At 38.3% G+C, this 16,114-nt stretch overlaps 1 protein-coding gene across 9 annotated transcripts in view; it reads left to right on the forward strand.

The window, feature by feature from the left end:
* Nucleotides 1-2,519, forward strand: part of LOC137237274 (organic cation transporter protein) — a 48,795-nt gene extending 46,276 nt beyond the window's left edge. For all 9 annotated transcript variants that reach the window (XM_067760708.1, XM_067760700.1, XM_067760701.1 and 6 more), the window contains exons 8-10: nt 1,288-1,470; nt 1,536-1,720; nt 1,783-2,519. In XM_067760708.1, the coding sequence (XP_067616809.1) occupies nt 1,288-1,470; nt 1,536-1,720; nt 1,783-1,995 (581 nt within the window). In that variant the 3' untranslated portion in view covers nt 1,996-2,519. The remainder of the gene's footprint in view (nt 1-1,287; nt 1,471-1,535; nt 1,721-1,782) is intronic.
* Nucleotides 2,520-16,114: the final 13,595 nt, after the last annotated feature.

The following is a 16,114-nucleotide window of genomic DNA, read 5'->3' on the forward strand; positions in this document are numbered from 1 at the left end:
TTTGAAACGATACCATAAAATATCTTGTTATCTTACTAGGAGGTAATCTGTCAACTATGAAAACAAAAAACTTCCGTCTATCGTGAAACAATTTTCACGAACCGTCTGATCATGCCCTAATCATGAATTATCTTCTGCATCGCTTGCCCAAAAGTTCTACTCTGGCAAGTTGACTAGTATTTATTCGATTGATAATTTACTATATTTATTAATTTATCATTTGTGCCGTGTTTTCAAGTTATACTGTGGATAGAATTACAAGTTCCATTTAAAAGAAGTATCATAAATACAGTCACTGTTGTCCCTGATATTTAACTGACTGCGTTCTTACAGGGTTTTAAGAATGTGAGTGAAACGCACATATATTTCTTGGTAGGATCCATACCAAGTGGTGGCAGAGCGCCATGCAGAAGAATGTCCAGTGAAAAGAAAATTTTAATTGTTATCGATTTACTGTCATATTGTAGTACCAGGCGTTGTATGGAAAAAAATCAAGAAGAAGCCATCAGCTGTTGAGATAACAACACCTGATAATGAATTCACCTTGGAAAAAGGTAGCTAGCGGAAAGCGTAATAGTTTTCTTAAGAAATAGATCAAGGCAACTTCAGTACCAGGTGTTGTTGTCCAAACAGCTGATTGCTTCTTCTTCATTATTTTCCATACAACGCCTTGTTCTTTAATATGCCAGTTAACCGAAATTAATTGAAATTTTCTTTTGACTTGGCATTCTTCTGCACGGCGAATTGGTTGAATTCGCTTTGCCACCACCTGTTACGGATTCGTCTTGAAATAGATATTACTCGACAAATGAAACTTTTCGTGAACGTTTTTTTTATATGGACCAAGGCGAATCTATACCAGGTGGTGGCAAAGCGAATTCAACCAAATTGCTGTGCAGAAGAATGTCAAGTCAAAAGAAAATGTTCATTGATTTCGATTAACTGACATATTGTTGTACGAGGCTTTGTATGGAAAATTATCAAGAAGAAGCAATCAGCTGTTGGGATAAGACCACCTCTACTGAATTCACCTTGATATGGACTTTTAATTTTTCTTTTGATGTGGATACTAAGCATAAACAAGCATTCTGCTTAGTATTGGTGTTATTCGTCTGCTAACCATCTCTCACTCCATTTGGGCAGTCAATACATAGATGCATATAAATTACTTTAATTAGATTATATAATAATTACTATATGTATATAGGTATAAGCTGTAAGAAATCAATAAATAAAAAATAAAGTAATAAACATATTTTTTTTTTTTTTTTTTTTTTAATAATTTAGCACTGAATGCTGCCAACTTATCGGTTAGTCGCTTTCTTTATGTGGCCATTACCGGTATGGTCGACCTACCATCATATTTGGTTCCCGTTATCATGCTACGCTATATCGGACGCCGTCCAACTACGTCTTCATTATTTATTCTGACCGGAGTAGCATTGCTAATGGTGCTCGTTGTGCCTACAGGTATGAAAATCTTCTTATTTTAAACAATTAAAAATGTTAATTGGGATTTTTTTTTGTTATTGCAGGCCAGGCAGCTTGGATAATCTCCTTTGCCATGCTGGGACGTTTTGGTATAAGTGCTACTTATTCCATAGTTACGCTCTACACCGCCGAACTTTATCCCACCGAAGTACGTAACTCAGCGTTGGGTACATGCTCAACATGGGCACATGTGGGATCCATTTCCGCGCCATATGTAGTAGATATGTTGGTAAGTATTAACGGAAACTATAATTTTTTGCAACGAACCAATAATTTTCACTCCTTTTATAGGGTACGCTAGGCTGGTACATTCCTACCACAATTTGTGGTTGCTGCGTTTTAGTAGCTGGTTTACTGACTTTGACTTTACCCGAGACAAGCACACACAAATTGCCTGATCGTGTTGAGGAAGTTCCTTCCGAAACGGATTCGGAAGCTAATCAGAATACGGTTTCCACAACAACAAACAAAACGAAAGAAGACGAAATTAATAATAAAAATTGAGAACTTATTTATATTTAAATAAAAAAATACATTTAAAAGCATATTTATGTATGTATATTACGTATTACCAATACTTGATGGAGAAAATGTTGCAAAAGTTCAATTAATTGTGTTTTTGTGCTACTTTTTAGTAATTATAACTACAGACGCATCTATCTATTATTGCTAGTGTTATAAAGCCGAGGTCTAATTTTTTTTAGAAACTAAAGATATACATAGAAAAGTAAAGTAAAACATAAGTTATATACTTATATATATTTGTTATATATTTATATTATTATACACAATTATAGACATCTCAAGTAGTTTCAAATAAATTAATAAGACACATATTTAAAAAAAAAATTATTTACAAACTTATTGATTAAATAATATCTATACAACGTATATACTTTCATACATATACCTATGTACCTACATATAAACAAATCGAGTTATGTCGATCACAATTTTCACTACTACATTTAATATATTTTTTAAGTATATAAGTTCCGAAAACATGTAACTGCTCCTTAAGAAAATAATCCAGTAAACATTTTCCTTTCATTTGAAGAGTATGTATAAGCATTTAAAAATAAACCTTATACTATGTTCAAACAGAAAAATAAATTGAGGCAATTTCGATTTAAATTGAGTGGTTTTCAGAAAACTCAATTTAGCTTACACAAAGCTGGTTGTCTCATCTCCAAAGCAACAACATACCTTTGTTCAGACTGTTAAAATGTGCGTGTTGGTCTTAGTTTTTGGTTTTATTTTGAGTTTGCCATCTTCTTTTGACAATCCCTACCTCCAGTGAAATGAAAAAAAAAAATAAAATCGACTGATAAGATAAGCCAACCATATAGTTGAGCCATGCGTAACTGACGTTTAAATTTTCTCAATAAACACACTTTACAAGGTTGCATTTGCAGTTTGAAACAATTTATTACGAAATTCTTTTTAAAATTGGTAATTTATTATTACAATTTATTATATGATGAATTGCGTAATAAATTGCCCAAATGGTATAAGTTGCCAATTTGATGTGTGTTTGTACATAGTATTACAATAATGGCAAATTAATTTTATAAAAGTCTAGTGAAATTCATAAAATTGCAGATGCAATTCAGAAATGTATTTTTAGAAAAAGAAGAATGTTTTCAGAACTCGCCTATATCTTTGATAGTAGGAAATTTTTCTGAATTCAGCTGCCAGTTCCAAAACGCCCCATTAAATAATTTGAATGACGAATTTTTTATAAACGCCCTATCTCAACTCAAAATAATTTGAATTGATGCTGAGGTAGAGTTTTTGATATAGGATTTTCTTAGATAGGATGATCTCCAACTCAATTCTGATATAGGACTTTATTCTGGGATAGCTCGTTTCTAAGCGGATTTCAAAAATTTGCTTACATGGGACGCTTCGAACGATAGCCGAGATAGTCTCAGCAGTCGAAATCATTTTTTTATTTTCCGAAACACAGTTCGATAAGGTGTAAACTAGCCTTTGATTTAATTAATAAGATTTAATTAATATACTTGAATGTGTTCTGAAAATGTCAAATTGAATAAACTCAACTCAATCTTAAATGAAATAAAATTGATTCCAGGCGCAAGTGTAAATATATTGTCATTCCTCCATTTCCTCATTTTCCAGTCAGTTATATTTGATGGAGGGTCTGGAAATTTTTGACGGTTATGAGGTGAATTTAATTTTACGCCCTTATCTCTTAAAAGGACTATTGAAACGAGGCAAAAAAAGGATCAAAGTAATAATCCTACAGTTCCTTTGCTTACTTTCGTAATTTATAGCCATATTTGGTTATGCACAGTGTCATTACGAGTACCGCTATTTACTAACTTTTTTGACAACATTCCACAGCGGTAAATAAGCCTAACAATAATTTTAACAATTCTACCATTCACTCACTTTCGTCAACCCTAAAATTCGACAAAGTAAACCCAACTGTTATCATCGATTTTGACAGTTGCCAATTTATCGTGGTCTTTGTTGATGTGGTTAAAGTGTCGAGAAAGTTGGTAAAATTTGTTTACTGACTTAAATATTTAAATTAATATTTCGAAGATTAATTTGTGATTTTGTTTAGGAAAATGGCATTTCAGTATGTGGCGCATAGTTTTTCGCAGAATGCAACTGCAAATAAGGCAATAGTGGTGGATGCCATTCTGAAAAGGATTTTCAATATCAACTAGTAAGGAAGGCTAAGTTCGGGTGTAACCGAACATTACATACTCAGTTGAGAGCTGTGGAGACAAAGTAAGGGAAAATCATCATGTTGCAAAAAGAACCTAGGGTAACCCTGGAATGTGATTGTATGACATGCGTATCAAATGGCAGGTATTAAAGAGTATTTTAAGAGGAAGTGGGCCATAGTTCTATAGATGGACGCCATTTAGGGATATCGCCATAAAGGTGGACCAGGCTTGACTCTAGAATTTGTTTGTAAGGTATGGGTATCTAATGAAATGTTTTAATGAGTATTTTAAGAGGGCGTGGGGCTAAGTTCTATAGGTGGACGCCTTTTCGAGATATCGCGATAAAGGTGGACCAGGGGTTACTCTAGAATTTATTTTGTATGATATGGGTATCAAATGAAAGGTGCTAATGAGTATTTTAAGAGGGCGTGATGGACGCCATTTAGGGATATCGCCATAAAGGTGGACCAGGCTTGACTCTAGAATTTGTTTGTACGATATGGGTATCAAATGAAATGTGTTAATGAGTATTTTAAAAGGGCGTGGGCCTAAGTTCTATATGTGGACGCCTTTTCGAGATATCGCCATAAAGGTGGACCAGGGGTGACTCTAGAATTTGTTTGTACAATATGGGTATCAAATGAAATGTGTTAATGAGTATTTTAAAAGGGAGTTGGCCTTAGTTCTATAGGTGGGCGCCTTTTCGGAATATCGTTATAAAAGTGGACCAGGGTTGACTCTAGAATGCATTTGCACAATATGGGTATCAAACGAAAGGTGTTAATAAGTGTTTTAAAAGGGAGTGGGCCTTAGTTCTATGGGTGGACGCCTTTTCGGGATATCGCCATAAAGGTGGACCAAGGGTGACTCTAGAATTTGTTTGTACGATATGGGTATCAAATGAAAGGTGTTAATGAGTATTTTATAAGAGCGTGGGCCTTAGTTCTATAGGTGGACGCCTTTTCCAGATATCGCCATAAAGGTGGACCAGGGGTGACTCTAGAATGCGTTTGTACAATATGGGTATCAAATGAAAGGTGTTAATGAGTATTTTAAAAGGGCGTGGACCTTAGTTCTATAGGTGGACGCCTTTTCGAGATATCGCCATAAAGGTGGACCAGGGGTGACTCTAGAATTTTGTTTGTACGATATGGGTATCAAATGAAAGGTGTTAAAGAGTATTTTAAAAGGGAGTGGGCCTTAGTTCTATAGGTGGATGCCTTTTTGAGATATCGCCATAAAGGTGGGCCAGGGGTGACTCTAGAATTTTTTTGTACGATATGGGTATCAAATGAAAGGTGTTAATGAGTATTTTTAAAGGGCGTGGGCCTTAGTTCTATAGGTGGACGCCTTTTCGAGATTTCGCCATAAAGGTGGACCAGGGGTGACTCTAGAATTTGTTTGTACGATATGGGTATCAAATGAAAGGTGTTAATGAGTATTTTAAAAGGACGTGGGCCTTAGTTCTATAGGCGGACGCCTTTTCGGGATATCGCCATAAAGGTGGACCAGGGGTGACTCTAGAATTTGTTTGTACGATATGGGTATTAAATGAAAGGTGTTAATGAGTATTTTATAAGGGCGTGGACGCCTTTTCCAGATATTGCCATAAAGGTGGACCAGGGGTGACTCTAGAATTTGTTTGTACGATATGGGTATCAAATGAAAGATGTTAATGAGTATTTTAAAAGGGAGTTGGCCTTAGTTCTATAGGTGGATGACTTTTCGAGATATCGCCATAAAGGAGGGCAGGGGTGACTCTAGAATTTTTTTGTACGATATGGGTATCAAATGAAAGGTGTTAATGAGTATTTTAAAAAGGCGTGGGTCTTAGTTCTATAGGTGGACGCCTTTTCGATATATCGCCATAAAGATGGACCAGGGGTGACTCTAGAATTTGTTTGTACTATATGGGTATCAAATGAAAGGTGTTAATGTGTATTTTAAAAGGGCGTGGGCCTTAGTTCTATAGGTGAACGCCTTTTCGAGATATCGCCATAAAGGTGGACCAGGGGTGACTCTAGAATGTGTTTGTACGATATGGGTACAAATTAAAGGTATTAATGAGGGTTTTAAAAGGGAGTGGCCCTTAGTTGTATATGTGAAGGCGTTTTCGAAATATCGACCAAAATGTGGAGCAGGGTGATCCAGAACATCATCTGTCGGGTACCGCTAATTTATTTATATATGTAATACCACGAAGAGTGTTCCTTCCAAGATTCCAAGGGCTTTTGATTTCGCCCTGCAAAACTTTTTCATTTTCTTCTACTTAATATGGTAGGTGTCACACCCATTTTAACAAGTTTTTTTCTAAAGTTATATTTTGCGTCAATAAACCAATACAATTACCATGTTTCATCCCTTTTTTCGTATTTGGTATATAATTATGGCATTTTTTCTTTTTTCGTAATATTCGATATCGAAAAAGTGGGCGTGGTCATAGTCGGATTTCGGCCATTTTTTTACACCAATATAAAGTGAGTTCAGATAAGTACGTGAACTGAGATTAGTAAAGATATATCGATTTTTGCTCAAGTTATCGTGTTAACGGCCGAGCGGAAAGACAGACGGTCGACTGTGTATAAAAACTGGGCGTGGATTCAACCGATTTCGCCTTTTTTCGCAGAAAACAGTTATTGTCCTAGAATCTAAGCCTCTACCAAATTTCACAAGCATTGGTAAATTTTTGTTCGACTTATGGCATTAAAAGCATCCTAGACAAATTAAATGAAAAAGGGCGCAGCCACTCGCACCGACGGACGGACGGACGGACATGGCTCAATCGAATTTTTTTTCAATACTGATGATTTTGATATATGGAAGTCTATATCTATCTCGATTCCTTTATACACTTCTTTTACGGTATTCCACAAATTTTCGATTGGGTTAGAAAACCGCGGTTAGAAAAATTTTCTTCTAATTGAAAAACCTTATTTCTAAAATTTTGATTTTGCTTTGCCGGGGGTGTGAACCCAGGGCATTCGGTGTGGTAGGCGGAGCACGCTACCATCACACCACGGTGGCCGCCACAGTCCCACACCATTGTATGAAAATGCTCCCCAGACCATAATGTTTCGGCCACCATGTTTTACGGTCTTTATGGTATATTTAGAATGTTTCACCATGTTTTCAATATGTTCTCTCGTTTTTTACATTATCTATTAAAAAATACACGTTTAAGTAAAAATATTTACGACAAGGCTATCAAATTACACGTTGTCCTTATTATATCGCACAACCGTTTACAGACTTTGTTGAAGACGGAATGATTTTTTTAAATGTGTGGAAATAATTTGGATTTTTCAAACGGTGTTTATTTTGTTTAATACTATTTTCACACAGACGGCTTATTGAATAATAAAGGCAATTTTCTACATTAAGACGCTTATTGAGCTCAATCTTCCCTACAAAATTCGAATCTATTATTATTTCATTAGTAGCTAATCGAACGCCTAATGAAGTCAAAAGCACAATGCAACTCTGTTGGCAGCGTTCCACTTCCGTTTCCGCTTGTTAGTTTTTGGTGTGTTCAGTCCTTAAAAATGTCATTTGTCAAAGCAAATGTCATTGTCTGCATGGCGGAACGATACAAGGTGGCCGCATCGAACAGCTGATTATAACCTTTTTGATTTGATTTGATACATCAACTACCGGCGCAGTACGATTTTGACATTTGTCCATCGAATTTACAAGTACATGGAATTTTGTTTGTTTGTAGGTATGTCACCATGCTCCCACCTTATATCGTTCCGCCATGATTGTCTGTCTCATTCTTCATACTAATCGAGCAGTTACTTCTGTGTGAAAGCAAAAAACTTACGATTTCATTAGAGGTGAAATGAGATCATTAAGTTTCTGTGTGAAAACAGTATAAGCCTGAGTAAAATAATACGCAGTTAGTTGGAAACAATTTGCTCGGCATACTTGAAATCTACAGAAATGAAGTTCTGTTGCAGCTCTGTCCCTATTATTTTCACATAACGGTATATAGTAAACAATGAACTACCGTTTTTTTACTGCCTTCCACTCAATTCGCTACATAGCCTCAATTCAAGGTGTCAAACTATATAGCAGGCATGCTTAACCAACGAACCGATATCATTTCGTTACGATAATCAACGTTAATAAACGAAACGAAGTCATTTCGACGACTTCGTTTCGTTTATTAACGTTAATTATCGTAACGAAATGATATCGGTTCGTTGGTTAAGCATGCCTGCTATATAGTAAACCATTTTTCATTCACAATGTAGTAAACTGTGGTTTGGTGTGTAAGCGTGCATATATTTGTTGAAAAAGTATTTAATTTTGGTACTGTCGAATGCTCTTAGAGGTGTGAATGGCATCACTGGTTTAGGGATGGAATTTGTTCGATAAAACGTACATAACCCTCGTGTTCCAATGGTACGTGAACCAGATACGGATAGAGATTTAACATATATCCATATGGTTTACATTGTTGTTGCATTTGCATGTTAAATCTCTATCCGTATCTGGTTCATGTACCATTGGAACACGAGGAATATTGAAGCGAGTGCTATCCGTGTTTTTTTTACATGCATATATGGGCCTAAAATATTGCTTGTCGACAATTGCGCATAACCCAAGGAAACATTTGGCAGATATATATGCAAGTAATAAAAAACAAAGCTATTGTCTGCGAAACAATAGAGTGGCAATACTAGCAAGTCTACAGGCAGAAATTATGCATTCTAATTTTGGGCTTACAATATCTTATTAAGGCTAAATTTTTCCAGTCAATTTGAATTCATTCAATTTTTAAATAGAGCTTCGTTCCCTGCAGTGTCGTAATGTTTATCCTGTAGACAAATTTAACATCCAGTCAAGCTATCGGTTGAATTCTATAGCAGACTAGCTATCATTGTGAATCAAACTAAGTGTGATATCTGGGGGCTAAGATACTTGGCTTGGATATCATAAGTGGTTTCAGGCTCTGGATCAGGGACTGATATCAGTCTTAGACCGGCCATAGTGACGAATGTCACGCGTGATTAGTTTTCTGGTCCTGCACGAGGTGCCCCTGCTTCTACTGATAATGGCGGATCTGTGCCGAGCTCAGGGGAGGGAGAACTCTTTAAGAGTCAAGATCGGTACACAACGGTGACGAACTGGACTGTTTTAGGGTTTTGATTTGACATTACATTTTGACTTGATGACTTTGGGCTGGTAGGTGCGGTATTCTGCCACTTTAGTAGGTCGGGGTGAAACTCTACCGAAATGGCTGGTAGGCTAATGCTGCACCTGCCCACGTCCGTTAAAACCGTGGCGGGCCTCAAGGTACGTTCCGGCTCCGTCGCCGTTAAGTTGGTGGTGTAGATGCGGTTGAAGATTTTCCCGCTTCGCGTCCGGTCTGGCTCTGAACGCATTACTCATAAGATAGCATAGATAACCACGAGACCGTTAAAGGGCGACTACACAATCGGCTCCGGATAGCGGCCTTGAGGGGGGACTTTTTTAGAATGGACAAGACTAATACGAATCCGCCAAGGATGGGGTGCGGAAGAAGAGCGCTTTTGATGGAAATCCGTCAAATCAATCTTCAGCACTCTAAGGAGGCTTCCGCAAATTTGTTGCTCTGCCTTGAAAAAGGCGGAGTGGATATAGTCCTTGTCCAGGAGCCGTGGCTGAGTAGTAACGGCAGTAAGATTTCTGGATTAAGGACTGGAAAATTCAACACATTGGTGCATGGGGAGGCAAGTAGGCCTAGATTCTGTGTGCTTGTTAAAAAAGAGATTAAAGCTTTTATTCTCTCTAATTTCAGCAATGCTGACGTAACCACGGTCTGCCTCGAGCGAGGAAGTAATGAAATGTGGGTGGTCTCAGCGTACATGTCCCACGGGGACGTACAGGGACCACCACCTGCGATACTAGGTGAAATCACCGCTGAAGCAAGGCGGAGAGGTGTTGGCGTGATCATCGGTGCCGATGCTAATGCCCATCATAGCATTTGGGGAAGCTCGGATACCAACACTAGAGGTGAGTCTTTATTTACTTTTATTGTAGATGAGGGACTTTGTATATGTAATAGGGGGAATGACCCGACTTTTATTACTGCGGTAAGGGAGGAGGTCCTGGACCACACCCTGGTTAGTAGGGAACTGGAAGGTCGGATATCTGGATGGAGGGTTCTCAACGAGCACTCCTTCTCTGATCACCGATATATTCAGTTTTCAGTGAACGAAGAACGTCCCGGTAAAATATCTTTTAGGAACCCTAAAAGTACTAACTGGGACTTGTATTGCAGGAAGCTGGGATAGCTCCTACCTGCGGTGCCTATCATTAGTTCGGGCCTGTCCGAATCTGAGATAGACGTTCTGGCGGAAAACTTCACCTCGGCAAGCAATAGCGCCTTTCAGCTGTCCTGCCCATTGAAAACTTACAGGGGGAAGGGCAAGCCGCCCTGGTGGTCGGATTCTCTTGACGACCTAAGAGCGTCCAGTCGGCGGCTCTTCAACAGAGCCAGGAGGAGTAAATTACCCTCAGACTGGGAGCTCTATAAGGTGAGTCTGGGGATTTATAAATATGAAATAAGGATAGCCAAGCGAGGTGCATGGCGAAGCTTCTGCGAAAACGTAGAAGGCTGCAACGAATCCGCGAGATTTAGAAAAATACTCTCTAGGAACCCCGCTCTTCTGGGGTATCTGAGAGATGATGGTGGGGACTGGTCGATGAGTAGCGAGGAATTCCTTAAGGCTTTTACTGGACAATCATTTTCCCGATGTCCCAGTTGCGCAGGGATCTTCGCCTGCATGGTCGGCGGTCGTTGGCCATGCAGAAGTGCCTGCCATTCCAATACGGGAAAGTCAAATAACCTGGGCTATAGGGTCGTTCAAGCCCTATAAGTCTCCGGGCCCGGATGGAATCATTCCTGCGCAGCTTCAAAGGTCTTTGGGGATTTCCTGCCGCTGGTTGGCCATCATATATACTAACTGCCTCAGGCTTAACTATATCCCGAAGTCTTGGCACACGGTTAGGGTTATTTTCATTCCGAAGGCCGGCAGAAGCTCTCATGTATCACCTAAGGATTTCAGGCCAATCAGTATCTCGTCGTTTCTTCTTAAGACGTTTGAGCGGTTGATTGTCCTGTACCTACGGGAAAGGATACCTCGGGGGTTACTTTCGGCTTCACAGCATGCGTACTGCAAGGGCAGATCGACGGAAACGGCTCTCCATTCGATTGTAAAGCAAATAGAGGGGTCCCTAGAACACAAAGAGTATGCTCTGGGTGCCTTTCTAGACATCGAGGGAGCTTTTAACAATGTCTTACCGGGGGCAATCGAAATAGCTCTGGTGGGTTTAGGAGTCGAGGCGGCTCTGGTTGAATTTATTAGCAAACTTCTATGCGGCAGAATTGTCGCAGCGGAGTGGGGAGGGGTGATAATTAAGAGGAAGGTGTGCAGGGGCACGCCACAGGGGGGTGTCCTATCTCCTCTCCTCTGGGTTGTGGTAGTCAACGAGCTTCTTGGGGAGCTGGAAGCCAATGGTTGTCGGGTGGTTGCCTATGCAGATGACCTCGCTATCCTAGTCAGAGGCAAATTTCTGGGCATCCTGCGTGATGATCTGCAGGGCTACCTGGATACTGTGGCTAGGTGGGCTGAATCATGTGGATTGGCGGTCAACCCGGGAAAAACGGAATTGGTCCTTTCACAAGGAGATATAAGATGCCCGATTTCAGAACTCCCTAGATTGGAGGGGTACCGTTGGTACTTTCTGATAGGGTTAAATATTTGGGGATTGTTTTGGACAAGAAACTGTCCTGGAGACCCAATGTGGAAGATCGGGCCAGGAAGGCCGCCATTGCCTTGTACTGCTGCAGAGGAGCTATCGGAAAGAGATGGGGACTCTAGCCAAAAATAGTACACTGGCTTTATGAGATGGTGGTCAAACCAATTCTGCTATATGGGGTGCTGGTCTGGTGGGAAGCACTGGACACGGGGAGCACCTCCAAAATGTTAGTGTCAGTGTAACGGACCGCGCTGATCGGTATCAGTGGCGCTCTCAGAACAACACCTACCTTGGCACTGAACGTCATGCTGAACATATACCCAGTAGATATTGCGAGAAAGGCGACCGCGGCAAGGTCGTTGGTCAGGCTTCGTGATATGGGATATAGACTTTCTGACCGCGGACACTCTAGCCTTCTTACCAGTTTCGACTTCATCCCGGACAGAACGGACTACTATATGCCGATAACTGCTCCCTATACAACCTTCACCCCAGTTATTCCAGAGAGAGAGGATTGGGGAAGAGGAATTATCTGGGGCATGGACCGGTTAACTTGTTCACGGATGGGTCAAAGCTGGATGGAAAGGTTGGTGGGGGGGTCTTTTGTCAAGAGCTAAATTTAAGCCGCAAGTTTAAGTTGGCTGATCACTGCAGTGTATTCCAAGCGGAAATTGCTGCGATTAAAGATGCGGTGGATGGAATGCTATCCAGTGCTACCACGGTTAGGTAATTTAACATCTACTCTGATAGCCAAGCGGCTATCAAGGCCTTGAGCTCAACTACAGTGCGATCGAGGGTGGTCTGGAAGTGCCTGACCTCGCTTTCGATTGCATCGAATTATTTTACAATTAAGATTATCTGGGTCCCGGGCCATAGTGATATCCCGGGTAACTGTCAAGCAGATCTCTTAGCCCGCATCGGTACAACTGAACCGGGTGAAGATGGCTGTAGGGATTTCGGGATCCCGCTGGCCACCTTTGGATTGCTCCTCCATAGCTGGGCCTCGTATCAGCTCAGCAAACGTTGTGCGGATACCACGTCTTGCAGGGTAGCAAGATCTTTCTGGCCAAAAGTGGATGGCAGGAGGTCTGCTGAAATAATTGGGTTCACTAAGGCTCACCTATCAATGGTCATTGGGGTTTTGACAGGGCACTGTTCCATGGGTATCCATGCGGTACGTCTCAATATACTGGAAACTCCATCCTGCTGCAGCTGTATGGAGGATGATGAGGTGGAATCACCAAATCACTTTATGCTTGATTGTCAAGCTTTTGCCAGAACTAGGCGAAAGTACTTCGGTCGCGACTCACTTCGATCTCCCGAGGATATATCCATAGTTGAGATCGGTATCATTCGGAGCTTTATCGTTGCTACCCAACGATTCTCTAAGTAGCTAGATCTAAGTCACCGTTATTTTTGGTGTATGTGGTATCACAACGGACCTTCGTGTTGTCCAAGTGAGCTATCCTTATCAGGGCAGCTACCACCTAACCTATCCATCCTAAGTGTGATATCTTATCTGTCAACTGCCTGACAGGATGTTCAATATGGCTACTTTTTGGCGTTTTGACAGGGTGTCAGGGTGTTCAATATGGCGGCGCATAGGGCCGGCTATCTACAGCGGGTGATAGAAAGAGATACAGAATGAGACAGCGATAGTCAATTACAAATCAGGTGATCCACTTGGAATTTTGACGTATATGCAGAAGATATCACACTTAGTTTGATTCACAATGCTAGCTATACCCGGTGTACGCTGTAACGCCCGAGATCGAATGAATGCTGCGTTATTTTTTTTGTTTTGTTTGTTGATAAATTAGTTTATTGTTTTGTAAATTGAATTGAATTTTGTACGCATATTTGGTGAAATTTTCGTTTAAAATATTTTAATATTGTATCTTACTGTAATGCATGTGGGTACAAATGAAAAATATTAAAATTTTTCTATTTAAATATTATTTATTTAACAATGAATTCACAGACTGAAAACTGAAAAAACTGAAAACTGAAACTCAAAATATCTTTTTATACATTTTTCTGTTATAATTTTTCAACAAATGCTATCTTTGGTTATTCCAAAAATTATTTAAGTACTTTTTTAGAAAATATTACAAAGTATTTATTTAAAATAATTAATTTATATTTATTAAACTAAACATTGCTTAACTTCTCCCCCTCTTAAAATCGATACGTCCTCGCTTCGACAAATACTCAAATAATTTCTAAAATTAAACACTAAACATACGTATGTAATTCATTTATAAATTTTCAAATTTCAAGTTAAATGCTATCAACCAATATTGTCTTTATGATTTTTTTTTCCAATAATTAAAACTGTTGTTCCAAGATCTTTTTGTACAACATTTTTTTCATATACCTTATTCAATTTATTACCCAAACGTTTATTTCTACGTACAAAAACCACTTCTTCTTTAAAACTACTTCTGACTTTGCTTGACCTTTTTAAAACAATACTCTGTGCTGAACTTAGTAAAGATTTTATAGAACTTAAAAACTCTTTTGAAAATGAATTAATTACATCAAAAGGTTTCAATTGTATGACAGAATGAATTGTGTTATTATAATGGTATGTTGCTAAAAGAACTAAATCAGATATATCAGTAATATTTTTTTCTATTTTTAAACACCTAGCTATTTCGATTATTGTAGAATGTAGCCGTTCTATTTGTCCATTACTCTTACTATGAAAAGGTGGTATGAAAAATTGATCTATATCAAAGTGATTTTTCAACATATTACTTATTGTATTTGATTGAAACGACTTTTCATTATCAGAAACAATAAGTTTAGTTTTCTTAAAATGATTTAATAATACAAATAATGCAGGTTTTATATCTATTATCGATCTAGATGCGATAGGTACTACTTGAACGAATTTCGAAAATGTATCAATACAAGTTAAAAAATGTTGTTTATCAATTGAAAATATATCAATGTGTAAAATTTCTCCAGGATATTCGGGAATCGGAGTTTCTCCTATTTCAGGTTTTGCAGGATGCCAATTATATTTATTTTCTAAACATATTCTACAATTTTTTGTTATTGTTTTAAGTGTGTTTTTTATATCCAGGAAGTAATATTCTTCTATCAACTGCTTATAATTTCCCTGTAAAGAACGATGTGCCCTATTATGTTCTATCGTTGCAGTTTTTATTTGATCAGCTTTATTTGTTAAATCTATTGCTAATTTCTCAGAATGAATAAATTTTGTGCCTGGAAAATTCGATAAAAGAATTCACTGAATCTTTGCTAAAGTTTCTAAATTGCAACAAACTCCATTAACAACATCTGTATTAAGACAATGCCGAAGTGCTTGCAGGAGATATTCAGCTGTTTTGAAATTAATGGTATGTCTTGTAAAATTTTTGAAAATAGTTTTCGAAGATTTGCTGTTATGATTAGAGGTGAAAAGAATAAGTTGATTTTTAATCTGATTAACTGAATTTTTTATTGATTTTATTGCATCTGAATAGGAAATTTCACTATGAACTGTTTGATTACTTATAGAGTTTTCAAAACTATGAATATACTGTCGAGAAAGAACATCAGCAACCTTATTTTCTCTACCAGTTTTATAAAAGAATTTGAGAGCATACGAATTTATAAAAGCCATCCACCTTTTAATTTTTGAATTCGGATTTTCGTCAGAAATTGCAAATGTAAGTGGTCGATGGTCAGTATAAATATGAAAATTTTTTATACCGTACAAATAATGGCGCAGCTTTTGAATTGCCCAAGCAATTGCAAGGACCTCACGTTCATTTGTGGCATAATTTTCTTCAGCTCTTGAGAGAGTTCTAGATATCATTGTAATAGGTCTACCATATTGGGATAATAAGGCTCCTAAGGCAACTGAAGAAGCATCTGTTGTAATTTCAAATGGCTTTGAATAATCGGGATGCTGGAGTAGTACGTCTTCAGAAGTCAAAATTGATTTTAATTTTTCAAAAGACTTTCTTGCTTCATCATCCAAAGAGATTTTTACATATTTAGATTGTTTTATATGACCATTATCACATCTCAAATATTTAATTAGGGGTTTAGATATATGAGCATAATCTTTTATGAATCGTCGATAATAACTCGAAAGACCTAAAAATTACCGTAAAGATCTAAGTGACTTAGGTTCTTCGTAATTCACAATCGCATCAATT

The sequence above is a fragment of the Eurosta solidaginis genome, chromosome 1, assembly GCF_040869045.1.
Source record: "Eurosta solidaginis isolate ZX-2024a chromosome 1, ASM4086904v1, whole genome shotgun sequence".
NCBI lineage: Eukaryota > Metazoa > Arthropoda > Insecta > Diptera > Tephritidae > Eurosta > Eurosta solidaginis.